We start from the raw sequence: 22,362 nt of genomic DNA on the forward strand, positions 1-22,362 counted from the left end.
CACCTCCACACCACCACACCAAATACACCACCACACCATATACACCCCTCCACACCACCACACCAATATACCCCTCCACACCAATACACCACACCAATACACCCCTCCACACCACCACAGCAATACACCCCTCCACACTACCACACCAATACACCACACCTCCACTTCAATCCAGTACACCAATCCAACACTTCATACCACCACCACACCACTACACTAACCTACACTACAACACTCCAATCCACCCCACTCCAATGAACCACACTGCTCCACCACTCAAATTCAGTACACCACTCCACTACACTCCACTACACCATTCCACTCCACTCCACCATTCTACTCCACGCCACCACTACAATACACCACTCCAAAACAACATTCCAATCCACTCCACCACAACACTTCAGCACACCAATCCACTACACCGCTTTTCTACACCATTCCGCTATACCACTCCATTCCAAAACATCACTCCACCACCACTCTACCACAATACTACTCTACTCAATGACAGGCTGAACCAGGTCCAACATACTGGGACTGCTGCTTTAGAGAGACTGACTGTGGATGATGCTTGCTGCTTTAGAGAGACCGACTGTGGATGATGCTTGCTGCTTTAGAGAGACCGACTGTGGATGATGCTTGCTGCTTTAGAGAAACCGACTGTGGATGATGCTTGCTGCTTTAGAGAGACCGACTGTGGATGATGCTTGCTGCTTTACAGAGACTGACTGTGGATGATGCTTGCTGCTTTAGAGAGACCGACTGTGGATGATGCTTGCTGCTTTAGAGAGACTGACTGTGGATGATGCTTGCTGCTTTAGAGAGACCGATTGTGGATGATGCTTGCTGCTTTAGAGAGACTGATTGTGGATGATGCTTGCATATACTAGGTTTTAAAACTCATGCGGCCTGTTTCCCGGACACAGACGTAGTCAGACCTAGTCGTAGACTAAAAAGCATTTCTTACTGCTTCTCAGCAACAAGAAGGTTCTGGAAACTCTGCCCATAAGGATTTGTATTCAGAAGTGTGTCCTTTGTATTGCAGAGTACTGTAGATACAAAATATATATATAAAATATATATATATTTAAAAAGAAAATGTATATAATATTGAACCCCTAGATCTTACCATGTATGACAGAGTCAAACTCATAGGGCTGGGACACGAAGTGAGGTAGGGCCAGGATCAGCGCGCTGATCGACATCAGCAGACCACCCAGTCCAATCAGACGAGGCCGATGGACCCTGCTGCCCAGGTAACTCACAAACACTATCAGAACTGTGTTCCCCACCTAGAGACGGATGGAGACAGAGAGAGCCCTGTAATCAGGATACATCAGTACTGTGTTCCCCACGTAGAGACAGAGAGAGCCCTGTAATCAGGATACATCAGTACTGTGTTCCCCACCTAGAGACAGAGAGAGCCCTGTAATCAGGATACATCAGTACTGTGTTCCCCACCTAGAGACAGAGAGAGCCCTGTAATCAGGATACATCAGTACTGTGTTCCCCACCTAGAGACAGAGAGAGCCCTGTAATCAGGATACATCAGTACTGTGTTCCCCACCTAGAGACAGAGAGAGCCCTGTAATCAGGATACATCAGTACTGTGTTCCCCACCTAGAGACAGAGAGAGCCCTGTAATCAGGATACATCAGTACTGTGTTCCCCACCTAGAGACAGAGAGAGCCCTGTAATCAGGATACATCAGTACTGTGTTCCCCACCTAGAGACAGAGAGAGCCCTGTAATCAGGATACATCAGTACTGTGTTCCCCACCTAGAGACAGAGAGAGCCCTGTAATCAGGATACATCAGTACTGTGTTCCCCACCTAGAGACAGAGAGAGCCCTGTAATCAGGATACATCAGTACTGTGTTCCCCACCTAGAGACAGAGAGAGCCCTGTAATCAGGATACAGCAGGTCTGTGTCCTACCTCGTGCAGAGAGGAGACGGTACCGGAGGAGAAGCTGCTGAGGCCAAAGCGTCTCTCAATGGTGGTGATGGTGCTCTTAAAGTAGGAGCTGTACAGGAGCTGGGTGAGCTGCAGCAGGCCATGACACAGCACAAACATCTAGAAAAGGAGAGACAGAGACAAATCTATTTTATTTTTATTTTTACCTCTATTTAACCAGGCAAGTCAGTTAAGAACAAATTCTTATTTTCAATGACAGCCTAGGAACAGTGGGTTAACTGCCTGTTCAGGGGCAGAACATACCTTGTCAGCTCGGGGGTTTGAACTTGCAACCTTCCGGTTACTAGTCCAACGCTCTAACCACTAGGCTACCCTGCCGCCCCTATGAAAAGTAAACCTGTCAGATTAAGTTGGAGATGTGTATTTTTCCTTTGACGCATCCACCTATGTCTCACTTCCGCGGTGTAAGGTGACATATAGAGGGGTTGTTTATCAGACCATGAGACATCCCGAAAATATAACACGTTTTGTATTATATTGGTTGTTTTGTTCTAGGACTCCCACAGGCCTCACACTCGTGTGAAGGTCCCCTGTACCAGTTGAAAAAAATGAATGGAAGTACATTTTATATGGATACTGCTTAGTGCCAAAAATAAGGGGCTAAATCAAATGTAATTTGTCACATGCACCGAAAACCAACAGGTTTTACTGTGAAAATACTTACACGCCTTTAACCAACAGTGCAGTTCAAGAAAACATTTACCGGGCCTCCCGAGTGGTGAAGTTTTCCATGGCACTGCATCGCAGTGCTAGCTGTGCCACTAGAGATCCTGGTTTGAGTCTCTGTCGCAGCCGGCCGCGACCGGGAGACCCATGGGATGCCGCACAATTGGCCCAGAGTCGTTCAGGTTAGGGGAGAGTTTGGCCAGCAGGAATGTTCTTGTCCCATCGTGCTCTAAGCGATTCCTGCGGCGGGCCGGATGCAATGCACATTGTGTACAGTGTTTCCTCCGACACATTGGTTGCGTCTGGCTTCTGGGTTAAGCGGGCATTGTGTCAAGAAGCAGTGCGGCTTGGCTGGGTTGTGTTTCGGAAGACGCACGGCTCTCGACCTTCGCCTCTCCTGAGTCCATACGGGAGTTTCAGCGATGAGACAAGACTAATTACCAATTGGATACCACGAAAATGTGGGAGAAAAAGGAGAGAAAATAATACTTTTTTTGGTCATCTGTACATGTAGGTAGGGGTAAAGTGACTGAGTAGCAGTTAAGGGGCCTTTTGGACCTAGACTTGGCGCTCCGGTACCACTTGCCGTGCGGTAGCAGAGAGAACTGACTGGTATTTGACCATTTTTAGGGCTTTCCTCTGACAAAGCCTAGTTTATAGGTACTGGATGGTAGGAAGCTTGGCCCCAGTGACGTACTGGGCCATCTGTGTGGCGCCTTACGGTCGGATGACGAGCAGTTGCCATACCAGGCGGTGATGCAACCGGTCAGGATGCTCTCGATGGTGCAGCTGTATAACTTTTTGAGGATCTGGGGACCCATGCCAAATATTTTCAGTCTCCTGAGGAGGAAAAGGTGTTGTCGTGCCCTCTTCACAACTGTCTTGGTGTGCTTGGAACGAAGCAGAGAAGAGGTATTTGGAGTCCGACTCAGGAGGCGTGCACACCATCCACCGCATATATTACACGCTAATATTCAGTCTCAGATAATAAAGTAGACTAGCTCAGGGCGAGGATCTCCTTCCAGAGAGACATCAGGGACAGTAACATTCTCTGTTTCATGGAATCATGACTTTCTCGGTATATACTGTGATCCCGTCCATATAGCCAGCTAGATTCTCAGTACATCGAGCAGACAGGAATGAAGAACTCTCCGGGAAGAAGAAAGGTGATGGTGTATGTTTCATGATTAACTACTCATGGTGTGATTGTGATAACATACAGGAACTCAAGGCATTTTGTTCACCAGACCTATTACCTCCCAAGATATTATTTTCTGTTATAGTCACAGCCATATACAGTGCCTTGCGAAAGTATTCGGCCCCCTTGAACTTTGCGACTTTTTGCCACATTTCAGGCTTCAAACAAAGATATAAAACTGTATTTTTTTGTGAAGAATCAACAACAAGTGGGACACAATCATGAAGTGGAACGACATTTATTGGATATTTCAAACTTTTTTAACAAATCAAAAACTGAAAGATTGGGCGTGCAAAATTATTCAGCCCCCTTAAGTTAATACTTTGTAGCGCCACCTTTTGCTGCGATTACAGCTGTAAGTCGCTTGGGGTATGTCTCTATCAGTTTTGCACATCGAGAGACTGAATTTTTTTCCCATTCCTCCTTGCAAAACAGCTCGAGCTCAGTGAGGTTGGATGGAGAGCATTTGTGAACAGCAGTTTTCAGTTCTTTCCACAGATTCTCGATTGGATTCAGGTCTGGACTTTGACTTGGCCATTCTAACACCTGGATATGTTTATTTTTGAACCATTCCATTGTAGATTTTGCTTTATGTTTTGGGATCATTGTCTTGTTGGAAGACAAATCTCCGTCCCAGTCTCAGGTCTTTTGCAGACTCCATCAGGTTTTCTTCCAGAATGGTCCTGTATTTGGCTCCATCCATCTTCCCATCAATTTTAACCATCTTCCCTGTCCCTGCTGAAGAAAAGCAGGCCCAAACCATGATGCTGCCACCACCATGTTTGACAGTGGGGATGGTGTGTTCAGGGTGATGAGCTGTGTTGCTTTTATGTCAAACATAACGTTTTGCATTGTTGCCAAAAAGTTCAATTTTGGTTTCATCTGACCAGAGCACCTTCTTCCACATGTTTGGTGTGTCTCCCAGGTGGCTTGTGGCAAACGTTAAACAACACTTTTTATGGATATCTTTAAGAAATGGCTTTCTTCTTGCCACTCTTCCATAAAGGCCAGATTTGTGCAATATACGACTGATTGTTGTCCTATGGACAGAGTCTCCCACCTCAGCTGTAGATCTCTGCAGTTCATCCAGAGTGATCATGGGCCTCTTGGCTGCATCTTCTCCTTGTATGAGCTGAAAGTTTAGAGGGACGGCCAGGTCTTGGTAGATTTGCAGTGGTCTGATACTCCTTCCATTTCAATATTATCGCTTGCACAGTGCTCCTTGGGATGTTTAAAGCTTGGGAAATCTTTTTGTATCCAAATCCGGCTTTAAACTTCTTCACAACAGTATCTCGGACCTGCCTGGTGTGTTCCTTGTTCTTCATGATGCTCTCTGCGCTTTTAACGGACCTCTGAGACTATCACAGTGCAGGTGCATTTATACGGAGACTTGATTACACACAGGTGGATTGTATTTATCATCATTAGTCATTTAGGTCAACATTGGATCATTCAGAGATCCTCACTGAACTTCTGGAGAGAGTTTGCTGCACTGAAAGTAAAGGGGCTGAATAATTTTGCACGCCCAATTTTTCAGTTTTTGATTTGTTAAAAAAGTTTGAAATATCCAATAAATGTCGTTCCACTTCATGATTGTGTCCCACTTGTTGTTGATTCTTCACAAACAAATACAGTTTTATATCTTTATGTTTGAAGCCTGAAATGTGGCAAAAGGTCGCAAAGTTCAAGGGGGCCGGATACTTTCGCAAGGCACTGTACTATATTCTATTCTACTGTATTTTAGTCTATGCCCGTCCAAATATTTCTATATTTCTTATTTCCATTTTTTAAAAACTTTTAGATTTGTGTGTATTGTTGTGAATTGTTAGATACTGCACTGTTGGAGCTAGGAACACAAGCATTTCGCTACACCCACAATAACATCTGCTAAATATGTGTATGTGACCCATACATTTTGATTTGATGATAGTTTGTTGGTGATGTGGACACCAAGGAATTTGAAACTCTCGACCCACTCTACCACAGCCCCATCGATGTTAATGGGGTTCTGTTCGGCCAGCCTTTTCCTGTAGTCCACGATGAGCTCCTTTGTCTTGCTCACATTGAGGGAGAGGTTGTTGTCCTGGCATCATACTGCCAGGTCTTTGACTTCCTCCCTATAGGCTGTCTCATTGCTGATCAAGCCTACCACTGTTGTGTCGTCAGCAAACTTAATGATGTTGTTGGAGTCGTGCTTGGCCAAACAGTCATGGGTGAACAGGGAGTACAGGAGGGGACTAAGCACACCCCTGAGGGGCCCCAGTGTTGAGGATCAGCGTGGCAGATGTGTTGTTGCCTACCCTTACCAATCTGTTGTAGAGGGAGTCCCAGGGTCCTTAGCTTAGTGATGAGCTTTGAGGGCACTATGGTGTTGAACACTGAGCTGTAGTCAATGAACAGCATCCTCACATTGGTGTTCCTTTTGTCCAGGTGGGAAAAGGGCAGTGTGGAGTGTGAATGAGATTGCATCATCTGTGGATCTGTTGGGGCGGTATGCAAATTAGGGTGGGTCTAGGGTTTCCAGGATGATGGTGTTGATGTGAGTCATGACCAGCCTTTCAAAGCACTTCATTTACACTGGTTACCTTCGGGTACTTGGGCACAGGGACTATGGTGGTCTGCTTGAAACATGTAGGTACTACATACTCGGTCAGGGACAGGTTGAAAATGTCAGTGAAGACACTTGCCAGTTGGTCAGAAAATGCAATGAGTACACGTCCTGGTAATCCATCCGGCCTAGACCTTGTGAACATTGACCTGTTTAAAGGTCTTGCTTACATTGGCTACGGAGAGCGTGATCACACTGTTGTCCAGAACAGCTGGTGCTTTCATGCATGCATCCGTGTTGATTGCCTCAAAGCAAGCATAAAAGGCATTTAGCTCGTCTGGTAGGCTCGCGTCACTGGGCAGCTCGCGGCTGGGTCTCCCTTTGTAGTCCATAATAGTTTTCAAGCCCTGCCACATCTGACGAGCGTCAGAGTCGGAGTAGTAGGATTCAATCTTAGTAATGTTTTGACACTTTGCCTGTTTGATGGTTAGCTGAGGGCATAGCGGGATTTATTATAAGCGTCCGGATTAGTGTCCCGCTCCTTGAAAGCGGCAGCTCTAGCCTTTAGTTCGATGCGGATGTTGCCTGTAATCCATGGCTTCTGGTTGGGATATGTACGCACGGTCACTGTGGGGACGACGTTGTCAATGCACTTATTGAGGAAGCCGGTGACTGAGGAGGTATACTCCTCAATGCCATTGGATGAATCGCGGAACATATTCCAGTCCTGTAGCGTAGCGTCCGCATCATCTGATTACTTCCGTATTGAGCGAGTCACTGGTACTTCCTGCTTTCGTTTTTGCTTGTAAGCAGGAATCAGGAGGATAGAATTATGGTCACATTTGCCAAATGGAGGGTGAGGGAGAACTTTGTATGAGTCTCTGTGTGGAGTAAAGGTGGTCTAAGAGTGTTTTTCCTCCTTTTCTTTGCATGTGACATTCTGGTAGAAATGAGGTAAAAAACGGATTTAAGTTTGCCTGCATTAAAGTCTCCGGCCACTAGGAGCACAACTTCTGTATGAGCATTTTCTTGTTTGCTTATGGCCTTATAAAGCTCGTTGAGTGTGATCTTAGTGCCTTTGTCAAGTTTTTGGTGGTTAATAGACTGCTACAAAAAATATAGATTAAACTCTTGGTAGATAGTGTGGTCTACAGTTTATTATGAGGTAATCTACCTGAGGCGAGCAATACCTTGAGACCTCCTTAGTTTTAGACATCACGCACCAGCTGTTATTGACAAAGAGACACACATCCCCACCCCTCGTCTTACTGGGCACCCCCACCGTCTTTCTAGACGTAGCTGTTCTGTCCTGCCGAAACACGGAAAACCCAGCCAACTGTATATTATCCGTGTCGTCGTCATTCAGCCACGACTCGGTGAAACATAAGATATTACAGTTTTTAATGTCCTGTTGGTAGGATAGTCTCGAATGGAGATCATCCAGTTTATTTTCCAGTGATTGCACATTGGCCAATAGAACGAATCAAAGAGGCACGTTACCCACTCGCCGACGAATTCTCACGAGGCACTCCGATCCCCGCCCCCCTGTATTTCCGTCTTTTCTTCACGCAAATGACGGGGATTTGGGCCTGGTCTCGGAGAAGCAGTATATCCTTCACGTCGGACTCATTAAAGAAAAAATCTTGTCCAGTTCGAGGTTAGTAATCACTGTTCTGATATCCAGAAGCTCTTTTCGGTCATAACAGATGGTAGAGGCAACATTAAGTACAAAATAATGTGAAAAAAACTCACAAAATAACACAGTTGGTTAGGAGCCCATAAAATGGCAGCCGTCTCCCTCCATGCACCATTGTCTTTTCCAAAAGTAGTCTGGAGTTTTTCACCCCTAGTGGCACAGGAGATATTTTGATAGAAGTGAGGTAGGACGGTTTTAAGTCTCCCTGCGTTAGACTCCGCCCACCAGAAACGGTGCCTCTCGGTAAGCGGTTTCTTGTTTATGACCACATGCAGTTTGTTAAGTGCCAGAGTGGTGTGTTGGCATGTAGAGGAATGTAGACAGCCGTGACATTTATGGATGAATACTCTCTTGGTAGATAAAAAGTTCTGCTGCTTACCATGAAGTCTTCTATATGTCTGTGAAGACACTAGCCAGCTTTGCATGCTTTGAGAATGCGCCCTGGTATCCCATCTAGCCCGGCGGCCTTGTGATTGCTAACCTTTTTGCTTACATTGTGATCTCGCTCTCCATGGCCATCGTTATCTGGAAAAGCAGGGTCTTTCACGAAAGACAGTGTTATATTCCTCGAAAGGAGCATAAAAAGGCAAATGGACTGATGGACTGAGGCTGCGTCGCAAATGGCACCCTATTCCCTATATAGTGCACTACTTTTGACCAGTGTCTTTTGCAGTACACTACTTGTATGTAGGGAATAGGGTGCCATTTGGGATGGAGGCTGAGCCTCAACCATTCCAGAACATCCTGGGGTTGTGTAGACACAAGGTGGTCCAAGGGCCAAGGGGGCATGTTGAGGTTTAGACCTGGATTTACTATAAAAACAGCAGTGGATAAATTCTAACCTTTTGAGTTATTTATCAGCTACAAGACCAACAGGCTGAGGCAGAGGCATAATCAACTCCCAGTCCAATTCTGGGACAGTTAATACTCCTAGTAAAGCCTTGCTTTCTGCTTTGTTAGCACGCACAATAGATGCCTTCACAATGTTTTCTAGCAGGTTTTTAAAAATTATTCATGTTTTGACTAGACCTGTTTTCTCAAGCAACCAAACAAACTGAATAACCTTTTTTTTTGTCTGTGATTTAATTTAAAACTAAGATTTTATCAGTTTGACTGGCAAGTCTGGCAAAAAACGATCCTCTGCTGAAAATGTGGAGTTTCAGGGTGACATAGACTAAAATAGCTTCAACACAGTGAGCAATAAATCATGTCAGATTATAAAGACGAAGCATCTTTAATGACAGCTATGGGGCTATGTGTAACTGGGGCTACAGCTAACTGGGGCTATGGGGCTATGTGTAACTGGGGCTACAGCTAACTGGGGCAATGGGGCTACAGCTAACTGGGGCTACAGCTAATTGGGGCTATGGGGCTACAGCTAACTGGGGCTATGGGGCTACAGCTAATTGGGGCTATGGGGCTACAGCTAACTGGGGCTATGGGGCTACAGCTAACTGGGGCTATGGGGCTACAGCTAACTGGGGCTATGGGGCTACAGCTAACTGGGGCTATGGGGCTACAGCTAACTGGGGCTATGGGGCTACAGCTAACTGGGGCTATGGGGCTACAGCTAACTGGGGCTATGGGGCTACAGCTAACTGGGGCTATGGGGCTACAGCTAATTGGGGCTATGGGGCTACAGCTAACTGGGGCTATGGGGCTACAGCTAACTGGGGCTATGGGGCTACAGCTAACTGGGGCTATGGGGCTACAGCTAACTGGGGCTATGGGGCTACAGCTAACTGGGGCTATGGGGCTACAGCTAACTGGGGCTATGGGGCTACAGCTAACTGGGGCTATGGGGCTACAGCTAACTGGGGCTATGGGGCTACAGCTAACTGGGGCTATGGGGCTACAGCTAACTGGGGCTATGGGGCTACAGCTAACTGGGGCTATGGGGCTACAGCTAACTGGGGCTATGGGGCTACAGCTAACTGGGGCTATGGGGCTACAGCTATGGGTTTTAGTGTACGTTGCGCTTATATCTGTCTTATTGCAACATCATAGGAGAAACACAGTCAACACACACTTATGGGCAAATAGCAGTGGGGCAATCAAACCTTAATGGAGGAGGAAATAGTTATTTTACATGGTGAAATAGTTATTTTACATGGTGCAATCCCTGGATAATGTGTATCCCTGGATAATCATTCATTACTGAACTGTTATCAGTGTATTGTGTAGAAACTAACAAACTAATTCAAATGGTTGATAACACAGGTGTTGCTTATGATTACTCGCTCTGTCAAACATGACAAACACAGAAGAGGGATTGCTCTTTACATGTACCTGTAGGCATAATTGTCTTGCGCTGATGACTGTACTGCCAGTTGATCGATGACTGTACTGCCAGCTGATCAATGACTGTACAGCCAGCTGATCGATGACTGTACAGCCAGCTGATCAATGACTGTACAGCCAGCTGATCAATGACTGTACAGCCAGCTGATCATTGACTGTTCAGCCAGCTGATCAATGACTGTACAGCCAGCTGATCAATGACTGTACAGCCAGCTGATCAATGACTGTACAGCCAGCTGATCAATGACTGTACAGCCAGCTGATCAATGACTGTACAGCCAGCTGATCAATGACTGTACAGCCAGCTGATCAATGACTGTACTGATCAGCTGATCAATGACTGTACTGCCAGCTGATGGATGACTGTACTGCCAGCTGATGGATGACTGTACAGCCAGCTGATCAATGACTGTACAGCCAGCTGATCAATGACTGTACAGCCAGCTGATCAATGACTGTACAGCCAGCAGTAAGCATTGCAGTTTGATTCCAGTTTATTGAGAATGTTGATTAGGCAATATGCTAACTTTTTGAATGACTATGTTAATATCAAGGAGCCACTGAAGTAAAAGTTCTTTCTATTGTAATTTGTCACTTCGAGTTCTAAACGTCTTGTTTTTAGTACAAACACATTTCTTTGAGCACCTGTACCTCCGTCTCCCCGGTAACCATTGTGTCTACCTCCGTCTCCCCGGTAACCATTGTGTCTACCTCCGTCTCCCCGGTAACCATTGTGTCTACCTCCGTCTCCCCGGTAACCATTGTGTCTACCTCCGTCTCCCCGGTAACCATTGTGTCTACCTCCGTCTCCCCGGTAACCATTGTGTCTACCTCCGTCTCCCCGGTAACCATTGTGTCTACCTCCGTCTCCCCGGTAACCATTGTGTCTACCTCCGTCTCCCCGGTAACCATTGTGTCTACCTCCGTCTCCCCGGTAACCATTGTGTCTATCTCCGTCTCCCCGGTAACCATTGTGTCTACCTCCGTCTCCCCGGTAACCATTGTGTCTACCTCCGTCTCCCCGGTAACCATTGTGTCTATCTCCGTCTCCCCGGTAACCATTGTGTCTAAGCCTTGTGGCCTGCTGAGAGGAGATAATTAAAGGAACTGCCGAATTCAATATTACATAATATTGTAATATATTTTATAACTTTCATTACAGAGACACGTGCTGAGGAGACGTTTGGCTGGACACTGTGTGTGTGTTTTTTGTTTTTATCAGAAGTACACACAAGGATAGTAAAACAAGGAAAATGCAGACAAGTGGGGACATTTCACAGGGTCCCAAAGGAGAAAAAAAAAGCTATTTTAGGCTTTAAAAAAAAACAAAAAAAAACATTTAGGCTTTTATTTTAGGTTAGAATTAGATTTAGGAGTTAGGGAAAATAGAATTTTGAATGGGAATCAATTGTTTGGTCCACACAAGGATAGCAAAACAAACGTGTGTGTGTGTGTGTGTGTGTGTCGGACACTGCTGGACCTCCATAATACAGTCTAAACATACAAGTGAACAGTCTGTCTTCCTAAACAAATAAAAAAGCTTGGTTTAATTTCCGACTAGCTCAACCTTATTTACACAGCCAGTACAGCCCAATAGAGTTGAAAGCGAGAGGCAGATCTCAGACCTAACATAGTTTTCCTTCCTACTGCTGTCTATTGTGATGAATGAAGATGAAAAGGCTCAGCTTCACAATATAATCATGATCAAAGGCAAGACTGCTGTCTGATCTGAACCACATCCTCTCTCATTAGACAGACAACTCAGCTTGAGTGAGTAAGTTCTCTCCCTCTCTCCCTCCCTTCCTCCCTCCTTAGCCAAGGGAGTGGGCTCACTCACAATTTTGCCTAAGAACACAGCCATGAATAAAGAATGGTACCAACACATCCTCCAAGAGCAACTTCTCCCAACCATCCAGGAACAGTTTGGTGACGAACAATGCCTTTTCCAGCATGATGGAGCACCTTGCCATAAGGCAAAGGTGATAACTAAGTGGCTCGGGGAACAAAACATTGATATTTTTGGTCCATGGCCAGGAAACTCCCCAGACCTTAATCCCATTGAGAACTTGTGGTCAATCCTCAAGAGGCGGGTGGACAAACCCCAAGCAATGATTATGCAAGAATGGGCTGCCATCAGTCAGGATGTGGCCCAGAAGTTCATTGACAGCATGCCAGGGCGGATTGCAGAGGTCTTGAAAAAGAAGGGTCACCAATGAAAATATTGACTCTTTGCATCAACTTCATGTAATTGTCAATAAAAGCCTTTGACACTTATGAAATACTTGTAATTATACTTCAGCATTTTGCTACACTCGCATTAACATCGGTTAACCATGTGTATGTGACAAATAAAATTGGATTTGATTTGGTATTCCATAGAAACATCTGACAAAAATATCTAAGGCAGCAGCAGACTTTGTGAAAATGTATATTTGTGTCAGTGAAAACTTTTTGCCACAACTGTACAATACAGTATATGCATATGAGACGAGAATTGCTAAATGTAAACATTATTAAAGTGGCCAATGATTTCAAGTTTGTATCTATAAGGGCAGCAGTGTCTAATGTGATGCTGGCATTTGAATGGTGTCTCAGAGGTTCTGTTATTAAAGTGGACATTTGAATGGTGTCTCAGAGGTTCTGTTATTAAAGTGGAGATTTAAATGGGGTCTCAGAGGTTCTGTTATTAAAGTGGACATTTGAATGGGGTCTCAGAGGTTCTGTTATTAAAGTGGACATTTGAATGGTGTCTCAGAGGTTCTGTTATTAAAGTGGACATTTAAATGGTGTCTCAGAGGTTCTGTTATTAAAGTGGACATTTGAATGGTGTCTCAGAGGTTCTGTTATTAAAGTGGACATTTGAATGGTGTCTCAGAGGTTCTGTTATTAAAGTGGAGATTTAAATGGGGTCTCAGAGGTTCTGTTATTAAAGTGGACATTTGAATGGTGTCTCAGAGGTTCTGTTATTAAAGTGGACATTTAAATGGTGTCTCAGAGGTTCTGTTATTAAAGTGGAGATTTAAATGGTGTCTCAGAGGTTCTGTTATTAAAGTGGACATTTGAATGGGGTCTCAGAGGTTCTGTTATTAAAGTGGACATTTGAATGGTGTCTCAGAGGTTCTGTTATTAAAGTGGACATTTAAATGGTGTCTCAGAGGTTCTGTTATTAAAGTGGACATTTGAATGGGGTCTCAGAGGTTCTGTTATTAAAGTGGACATTTGAATGGGGTCTCAGAGGTTCTGTTATTAAAGTGGAGATTTAAATGGGGTCTCAGAGGTTCTGTTATTAAAGTGGACATTTGAATGGGGTCTCAGAGGTTCTGTTATTAAAGTGGACATTTGAATGGTGTCTCAGAGGTTCTGTTATTAAAGTGGACATTTGAATGGGGTCTCAGAGGTTCTGTTATTAAAGTGGACATTTGAATGGGGTCTCAGAGGTTCTGTTATTAAAGTGGACATTTGAATGGTGTCTCAGAGGTTCTGTTATTAAAGTGGACATTTGAATGGAGTCTCAGAGGTTCTGTTATTAAAGTGGACATTTGAATGGGGTCTCAGAGGTTCTGTTATTAAAGTGGACATTTGAATGGTGTCTCAGAGGCTGGGCAGGAAATATGAAATGGTGCCAATATCAGACTGTCTCTATGTATGTTTTACAGGTATAAGAAAGGTAAATTATTATAATAAGTTATAATAAGTTGTTTATAATTTGATTGTTACCATATGAAGAAAGCATTTAAATAATGTCAAGCACTTATTCCCCTACTTTTGTTGAATGAGGGAAAAATATAATTTTTCATATTTAAAAAAAAATAATAATAATATTTGTCCTCAAAAGTGACTAAATAATTAAAGTCAGCAGGCATTTGAATGGCATCTCTGCGGTCGTCAGGCACAACTTTCTCGGGTCGTCAGTGATATGTAGTGGTGTCAAATGTGTCCTGTCATTAAATATGATCATATCTGTTTTACAGGAATAAGGAAGGAAAAAAATGTTATAGTTAGGCATTTTATAATTTGACTGTTACTAAAAATTAAAAAAAGATGCAATATCCAGGAATCACTTTTCTATTTGCTGATTGCAAAAATTCAAATAGTTTGCCTAATTTTAGTTTATTGTGACAAAACAAAACAATGCACAGTGTAGAGAATAATTGTACCCTCTAAACCGCTGTGAAAAACAGTATATTGTCAATAGCCTAAAATATTTTTTTATTTCATTTTATTTCATTTTTTACCTAACGTAAAACTAAACTTATGGGAAAGCATAGAAATAGAGAACATAGAACAGATTTACCGGTTCCTAGACTGGCTTTCAATGAGAGTGACAGATCGAAAACACAAAGTTCTACGTGAATTTGGTCAGGTCGTCCAAAAGAGGTCACCTATCGCAGCTTTAAACAATTATTTCAAATAATTTCCACAACTTTTGTCGAATAGAAACGACATCATATGTTAGATGTCATATGTTCATCATATTTGTACTAGATTTGTACTATGTGAGTGAATACACCTCAGCAGTTTCTAAATATTTCTACCAGAAAGGTGAAATGGGAATCACCAGAAAAATGTATAACTTTTGGGTATGTCTATTTAGGGGGAAATCTATATTGTAGGTTATATTTACACTTGAACAAACTCAACAGAATGTCATGGTGAAACAGTGAGGAAGAGGGTGTGTGTGTGTGTGTGTGTGTGTGTGTGTGTGTGTGTGTGTGTGTGTGTGTGTGTGTGTGTGTGTGTGTGTGTGTGTGTGTGTGTGTGAGAGAGAGAGAGAGAACAGGTCACAGGGAAAGATAGTAGGTCACAGGGAAAGGTTAAATCAGTAGAATGAAAGAGAGAGAGAGAAAGCATGAATGAGAGAGCGAGAGAATGAGAGAGAGAATGAGAGAGAATAAGAGAGAGAAGGCAAGGAGAGAGAAAACGAGAATGAGAGAGCGAGAGGAGAAGAGAGAAAACGAGAGAGCCAGAGAGAGACAGCCAGAGAGCCAGAGAGAGAGAGAGAGAGAGAGAGAGAGAGAGAGAGAGAGAGAGAGAGGACGGAGAGAGAGACAGAGAGACAGAGAGACAGAGAGAGAGGGAGAGAGGACGTAGCAGCATGAGGTTGACCTCTCTCAAAGCAGAACAGAGCAGCGGTACGTAGCAGTCAGAAAGACACACCTTGGCTATGTCCTACATGGTACCCTATCCCCTATGGGCCCTGGTCAACAGTAGTGCACCCTATCCCCTATGGGTCCAGGTCAAAAGTAGTGCACTACATTGGGAATAGGGTGCCATTTGGGATGAAAAACCTTTTCTGTACCTAGAGGGTGTAGCCACTAGCCGACCAACAGGAGAGCGATAAGCTCAGTGAAGTACTGAAAAGACAAACACAATATTCTCTAAATCAAAACCATGTCCATTCTTTTTTTTGTGAGACGACATGAACAGATAAAAATACAAGTTCCAATGGAACTTCTGTTGACATGACCTCAATTACCCCCGACTAACCGGTGGGGCCCACGTTGACTCTAACAGGAAATCCTTTGTATATAACCTGACTACCTGAACGTAAAGTAGCACTCCAGTCTCCTGTTCACCTGTTTGACCTTTAAACCCATATACAGGTTGAAAAAAAAACACAACTCAAAACATGGTCCAGGTACAGTTGAAGTCGGAAGTTTACATTTAAATTTAAATTTAAATTGAATACATTTAAAGTTTTTCACCATCTGACAGCAACAAAAAAGAAGAAAAAAAAAAGAATTGCGACCAAGCTTTAACTTCCTGACTGATATCTTGAGATGTTGCTTCAATATATTCACATAATTTTCCCTCCTCATGATGCCATCTATTTTATGAAGTGCACCAGTCCCTCCTGTAGCAAAACACCCCCACAACATGATGCTGCCACCCCCGTGCTTCACGGTTGGGATGGTGTTCTTCGGCTTGCAAGCCTCCCCCCTTTTTCCTCCAAACATAATGATGGTCATTATGGCCAAACTGTTCTATTTTTGTTTCATCAGACCAGAGGACATTTCTCCAAGAAGTACAATCTTTGTCCCCATATGTAGTTGCAAACCTTAGTCTGTTTTATTATGGTTTTGGAGCAGAGGCTTCTTCCTTGCTGAGAGGCCTTTCAGGTTATGTCGATATAGGACTCGTTTTACTGTGTATATAGATACTTTTGTACCCGTTTCCTCCAGCATCTTCACAAGGTCCTTTGTTGTTGTTCTGGGATTGATTTTCACTTTTCCCACCAAGGTACGTTCATCTCTAGGAGACAGAATGCGTCTCCTTCCTGAGTGGTATGACGGCTGCGTGTTCCCAAGGTGTTTATACTGGCATACTATTGGTTGTACAGATGAAGGTGGTACCTTCAGGCGTTTGGAAATTGCTCCCAAGGATGAACCAGACTTGTGGAGGTCTACAATTTTTTTGTCTGATTTCTTTTGATTTTCCCATGATGTCAAGCAAAGAGGCACTGAGTTTGAAGGTAGGCCTTGAAATACATCAACAGGTACACCTCCAATTGACTCAAATGATGTCACTTAACCTATCAGAAGCTTCTAAAGCTATGACATAATTTTCTGGAATTTTCGAGGCTGTTTAAAGGCACAGTGTATGTAAACTTCTGACCCACTGGAATTGTGATACAGTGAATTTTAAGTGAAATAATCCATCTGTAAACAATTGTTGGAAAAATGACTTGTGTCATGGACAAAGTAGATGTCCTAACCGACTTGCCAAAACTACAGTTTGTTAACAAGAAATTTGTGGAGTGGTTTGAAAAACGAGTTTTTAAATGACTCCAACCTAAGTGTATGTAAACTTCCCACTTCAACTGTATGTCATGACATCACCAGAGGGACTTTCGTCTTTAGTTCTCTATTGTTCCTCAACGAGGGGGGGGGAGGGGGGATGACATCACCGGGTCCCATCAGACCAACACTTTGAATGTCCTTCCCCAACTGTCAGGCCTGCAGTTGCTTTTATTTGGCCCCCCAAGTATTCTGAGCAAAATAATAATAATAATAATAAATAAATAATAAACTTTTCATTGTTGGACAGTAGAAGAATGTAAAAACACCCGAAAAATCAGCTCCACGTGATTTTTAATTTAAGAAATCTGTTCCCAAGTAGGCGTACTTCCACGCATTATATAGAGACGTGATCGTAAAGTCGTAAAGTCAAGGTTTGAAATGATTTTATTTTTGTCTAACATTATATCCGTTCGTCAATTTGCCGTCTACAAATGATTTGTAATTCTGTTCCGTGAGTCCTGTTGATAATACTATTATATATATATATAAAATACTCCTAGTCCAGGAGTAAGTGGTAGGATTTTCTCAGAGAGGCCTAGATCACAAGATTTTGCACAAATTTGTCTTTGTGTTTAGTTATGATGAATTAACATTCCTCCCTTATCATTTTTTGTTTTATTAAAAACGATCATTACATATAGTGTGCAGGGGTGCCTAGGCGTTCTGACAGTTTGACCATTAAACAGGTTTCTACATAATAAACATTGTGGGGTTTCTATATAAAACACACACACACACACACACACTCCCTTTCCCATAAAGATTAATGGTGTTTTTTCCCAGATTGTTTCATATCTTTGCACCCCCGCCTCCCGGCTTCTATGAAATCGTTTTTTAATGCTGACATACTGTATATTAACCCTGAGTTTTCACATCTGAGAAGAGGGCCATGTTCAGCATGAAGAAAACATTTTTTTGAAAAGTAGTGAAAAACAAGGAGACACTATCTGAAATAGTCTGATAAGAAAACAATATTTTTTTCTGGTTTACATCCACGGACCATAAGCCAGTTGTATGGCTCATACCCCAACACTGTTTATGAGTGTGACACGATGGTAGTAAATGATGTGTCCGTGTTTGTTTCATATGTCATTTTAATACAGCTCTAAGACACTCGGCAGTGGAAGGGTCCCAATGCTGCCAGCACACAAACAGTAATCAGACCCTCTTCATCCACTACACTTCATCATCCAGACATGACACACACACAGCACATTCCTGATGTAAGCACCTGGAGTTTGAGCTGGACCACCTGGTCTGGGGGTGTGTGTGTGTGTGTGTGTGTGTGTGTGTGTGTGTGTGTGTGTGTGTGTGTGTGTGTGTGTCTATGTACCATAGGGTTTAGGATATGCAATAACGGCCAATCCACAGAACTAATCTGTATCTAAAGGGTCCTACCGCAGTCCTACTCTGTTCCCTGTGAGAACCCTGAAATAAACTCAGGCTCACAGTGGATTTGGAGTTCCTGTGTTCCTGAGTTCCTGGGTTCCTGGGTTCCTGAGTTCCTGTGTTCCTGGGTTCCTGAGTTCCAGTGTTCCTGAGTTCCTGAGTTCCAGTGTTCCACAGAGTCTGACAGCCCTTCTCCATACCAACTCCTCTTTGTATCATATATCAGACACATCAGAGAGGGTCAGTTTCCATTGTTACAACACGTACACCAAGACAAGTAGTACTGTAAGCTGCCAATGTTGGCTCTAGAGAACAGCTCTGATGATAAATTATATTTCAATAGAAATAGTTGTTAATATAGCTTCAGACATTCAACTTATTTATGAAGGGAATTACATTCAAACATTGTTCCACTTTTCTCAAGGGGCCTCGATGTTATTCCATGAAAAACGTATCACATCACCAGCCTGCAAATGTTGACACTTAGCATGATGGACGCAATGTACTGGTTCTCTCCATAGCCTAGACCTCGTAAAAAGCACCAAACTGGGATTCATCAGAACAAGGCAATGTTTTTACAATTCCCCATTGTCCAAGTGTTTTTTTTATTCCTTAGCCCACTGCAACTATAGTTTCTGGTTTTTGTATTTGCTGAAATAATCGTAAATCTAAGGTTGTTGGCTACCACACCCAATTTGCGTCAAGGTACGGATGACTTGTGCATTCTTTGAGCGGTAAATTTTGCCCTGGACTGTCACAGTTGACTAATTGTAGCCTGTCTGTTGCTCTGCACAATTTGTCCTCTTTCATCAATGACATGTTTCTCGACCACTGGCCTGCTGCAGTTGGCTGGATGTCGTTCAGGTGGTGGACCAGTCTTGATACACACGGCAAACTGTGTGAGCGTTACAACCCCCAGCAGTGTTGCAGTTCTTGACTCAAACCGGTGCGCCTGGCACCTACTACCATACCCTGTTCAAAGGCACTTCAATATTTAGCCTTTCCCCATTCACCCTCTGAATGACACACAGACACAATCCATGTCTCAATTGGCCCGAGGCAACAACAAAAAAAACGTCTTTAACCCGTCCTCCTCCCCCTTCATCTACACTGACTGAAGTGGATTTAACAAGTGCCATCAATAAGGGATCAGTCTATGTCATGGAAAGAGGCATTCCTAATGTTTTGTACACTCAGTGTATTTGTTAATATTGCAGACTCAATGAGTCATGGAGACATTTCTTTGTTCTCTCTTTCTATGAAATCAGTCTTACTACAGTCTGCTGCAGGTTTGGCAATACTTTGTTTCAATATGACTAACTGAATTTATACAAAAGGAGAACCCTCAATTCATTTATTTCCTTTTTCAGTGACTAACAACATAGGAAACTCTAATGAATTCAGACATTCAGTAAAAAGTGGGGAGTCAGGTAGCCTAGTGGCTAACCAGGTAGCTAGTGGCTAACCAGGTAGCTAGTGGCTAACAAGGTAGCTAGTGGCTAACCAGGTCGCCTAGTGGCTAACCAGGTCGCCTAGTGGCTAACCAGGTAGCTAGTGAGCTAACCAGGTAGCTAGTGGCTAACCAGGTAGCTAGTGGCTAACCAGGTAGCTAGTGGCTAACGAGGTAGCTAGTGGCTAACGAGGTAGCTAGTGGCTAACCAGGTAGCTAGTGGCTAACCAGGTAGCTAGTGGCTAACGAGGTTGCCCAGCCCGGCGGAGATACAATCTTCAGCAAAGTCATTCGCAAGGAGATTCCTGCAAACATATTATTTGAAGATGAATTCAGTTGGGCCAGTAACCGAAAGGTTGCTAGTTCAAATCCCCCGAGCTGACAAGGTAAAATAATCTGTCGTTCTGCCTCTTCAACAAAGGCAGTTAAACCCACTGTACGCAGGCCGTCATTGTAAATGAAGAAATTGTTCTGAACTGACTTGACTAGTTAAATAAAAGGTCAAATAAAATGTAAAAAAGAAAGTGTCTGGCTCAGAAAAACAACAGTTAAGTTTTATCTATAATGGGCTTAAAAAGTGTACCAAAAAAAGACATTCCACCTGTTACGCATTCCATGTTTGACACATTATCATCAGATGGAAGAGATCGGAATGTTCAACAAGTTAAAGAGCCAATAGCCTAGCGAGCCTAGTCCATAATATTTGGATATTCATGTTATTATTACACACCAAAAAAAAAAAGTAAAATAGTAAAATCATAGATCACCTCTTTGTGACAGCCTACGACACAAATGGCACCCTATTCCCTATATAGTACACTACTTTTGACTAGGGCTCTGGTGAAACAAAGTGCACTATGTAGGGAATAGGGTTCCATTTGTGCCCATAGGGCTCTGGTGAAACGAAGTGCACTATGTAGGGAATAGGGTTCCATTTGTGCCCATAGGGCTCTGGTCAAACGAAGTGCACTATGTAGGGAATAGGGTTCCATTTGGGACATGAACCTAGTCAAAAGTAGTGCGTTATATTATTATATATATATATTTTTTTACCTTTATTTAACTAGGCAAGTCAGTTAAGAACAATGTCATATTTTACAATGATGGTCTATTATGCAAGGTTTAGGATGCTATTTGGGATAGAGACACACTGATGTCAGAGCAGATGTTGGGACATTAGTCATTTACACCATTTAGTGGTCACAGATAGCGACCGCACACACACACACACACACACACACGTTGTAGATCATAGATACCCACAAACATAGTTTGACAAACACAAGAGCACTCACATACACAGACTAGAAAAAGAGAGAAGACATTCCAGGAATAGTTGTTGCCAGGTACTGAAGCAATATTCTGAACAATCCACCCACTGGGCACAGACGTCAATTCAGCGTCTATTCCAAGTTGGTTCCACGTCATTTCATTGACGTGGAAACAACATTGATTCAACCAGTGTTCCCTGTGGGCAGGTGTAACACTAGCCAACATAAATCTAGATTACATCAGTAGTATTTCACTAATGTAGTTACAGTGCCTTGCGAAAGTATTCGGCCCCCTTGAACTTTGCGACCTTTTTCCACATTTCAGGCTTCAAACATAAAGATATAAAACTCTATTTGTTTGTGAAGAATCAACAACAAGTGGGACACAATCATGAAGTGGAACGACATTTATTGCATATTTCAAACTTTTTTAACAAATCAAAAACGGAAAAATTGGGCGTGCAAAATTATTATTGTTATGACCAGTTTTTTAAGTAGGTATTTTCTTACATGATCATGTGACCTCCTTAGAACCTCTTAAAGATCCACCATTTTTTCCCCCATTTTGTTTTGCCTAAAATAACAAATCCAACTTCTGTAGCTCAGGCCCTGAAGCAAGGATATGAATATTCTTGATACCATTTGAAAGGAAACACTTTGAAGTTTGTGGAAATGTGAAAAGGAATGTCGGAGAATATAACACAATAGATCTGGTAAAAGATAATACAAATATATATTTTTTAAATGTTTTTTTGGGGTATAACATCTTTAAAACGCAAGAGACCATAATGTATTATTCCAGCCCAGGTGCAATTTAGATTTCGGCCATTAGATGGCAGCAGTGTATGTGCAACGTTTTAGACTGATCCAATGAATCATTGCATTTCTGTTCAATTTTTTAAAGACTGCCCAAATGTGCCTATTTGGTTTATTGTTAACTTAAAGTTCAAAACTGTGCACTCTCCTCAAACAATAACATGTTATTCTTTCACTGTAATTGCTACTGTAAATTGGACAGTGCAGTTAGATTAACAAGAAATTAAGCTTTCTGCCAATATCAGATAT

The 22,362-nt window shown here is 43.0% G+C and overlaps 1 protein-coding gene across 1 annotated transcript in view; it reads right to left on the reverse strand.

Annotated features, from left to right (window-relative positions):
• Positions 1-22,362, reverse strand: part of LOC109881099 (solute carrier organic anion transporter family member 2A1) — a 91,004-nt gene that overhangs the window by 63,932 nt on the left and 4,710 nt on the right. Inside the window, exons 2-3 of the mRNA XM_031822321.1 lie at positions 1,940-2,077; positions 1,133-1,295 (exon numbers count right to left, since the gene is read on the reverse strand). Of these exons, the coding sequence (XP_031678181.1) occupies positions 1,133-1,295; positions 1,940-2,077 (301 nt within the window). The remainder of the gene's footprint in view (positions 1-1,132; positions 1,296-1,939; positions 2,078-22,362) is intronic.

Source organism: Oncorhynchus kisutch, linkage group LG4 (assembly GCF_002021735.2).
Source record: "Oncorhynchus kisutch isolate 150728-3 linkage group LG4, Okis_V2, whole genome shotgun sequence".
NCBI classification, from domain to species: domain Eukaryota; kingdom Metazoa; phylum Chordata; class Actinopteri; order Salmoniformes; family Salmonidae; genus Oncorhynchus; species Oncorhynchus kisutch.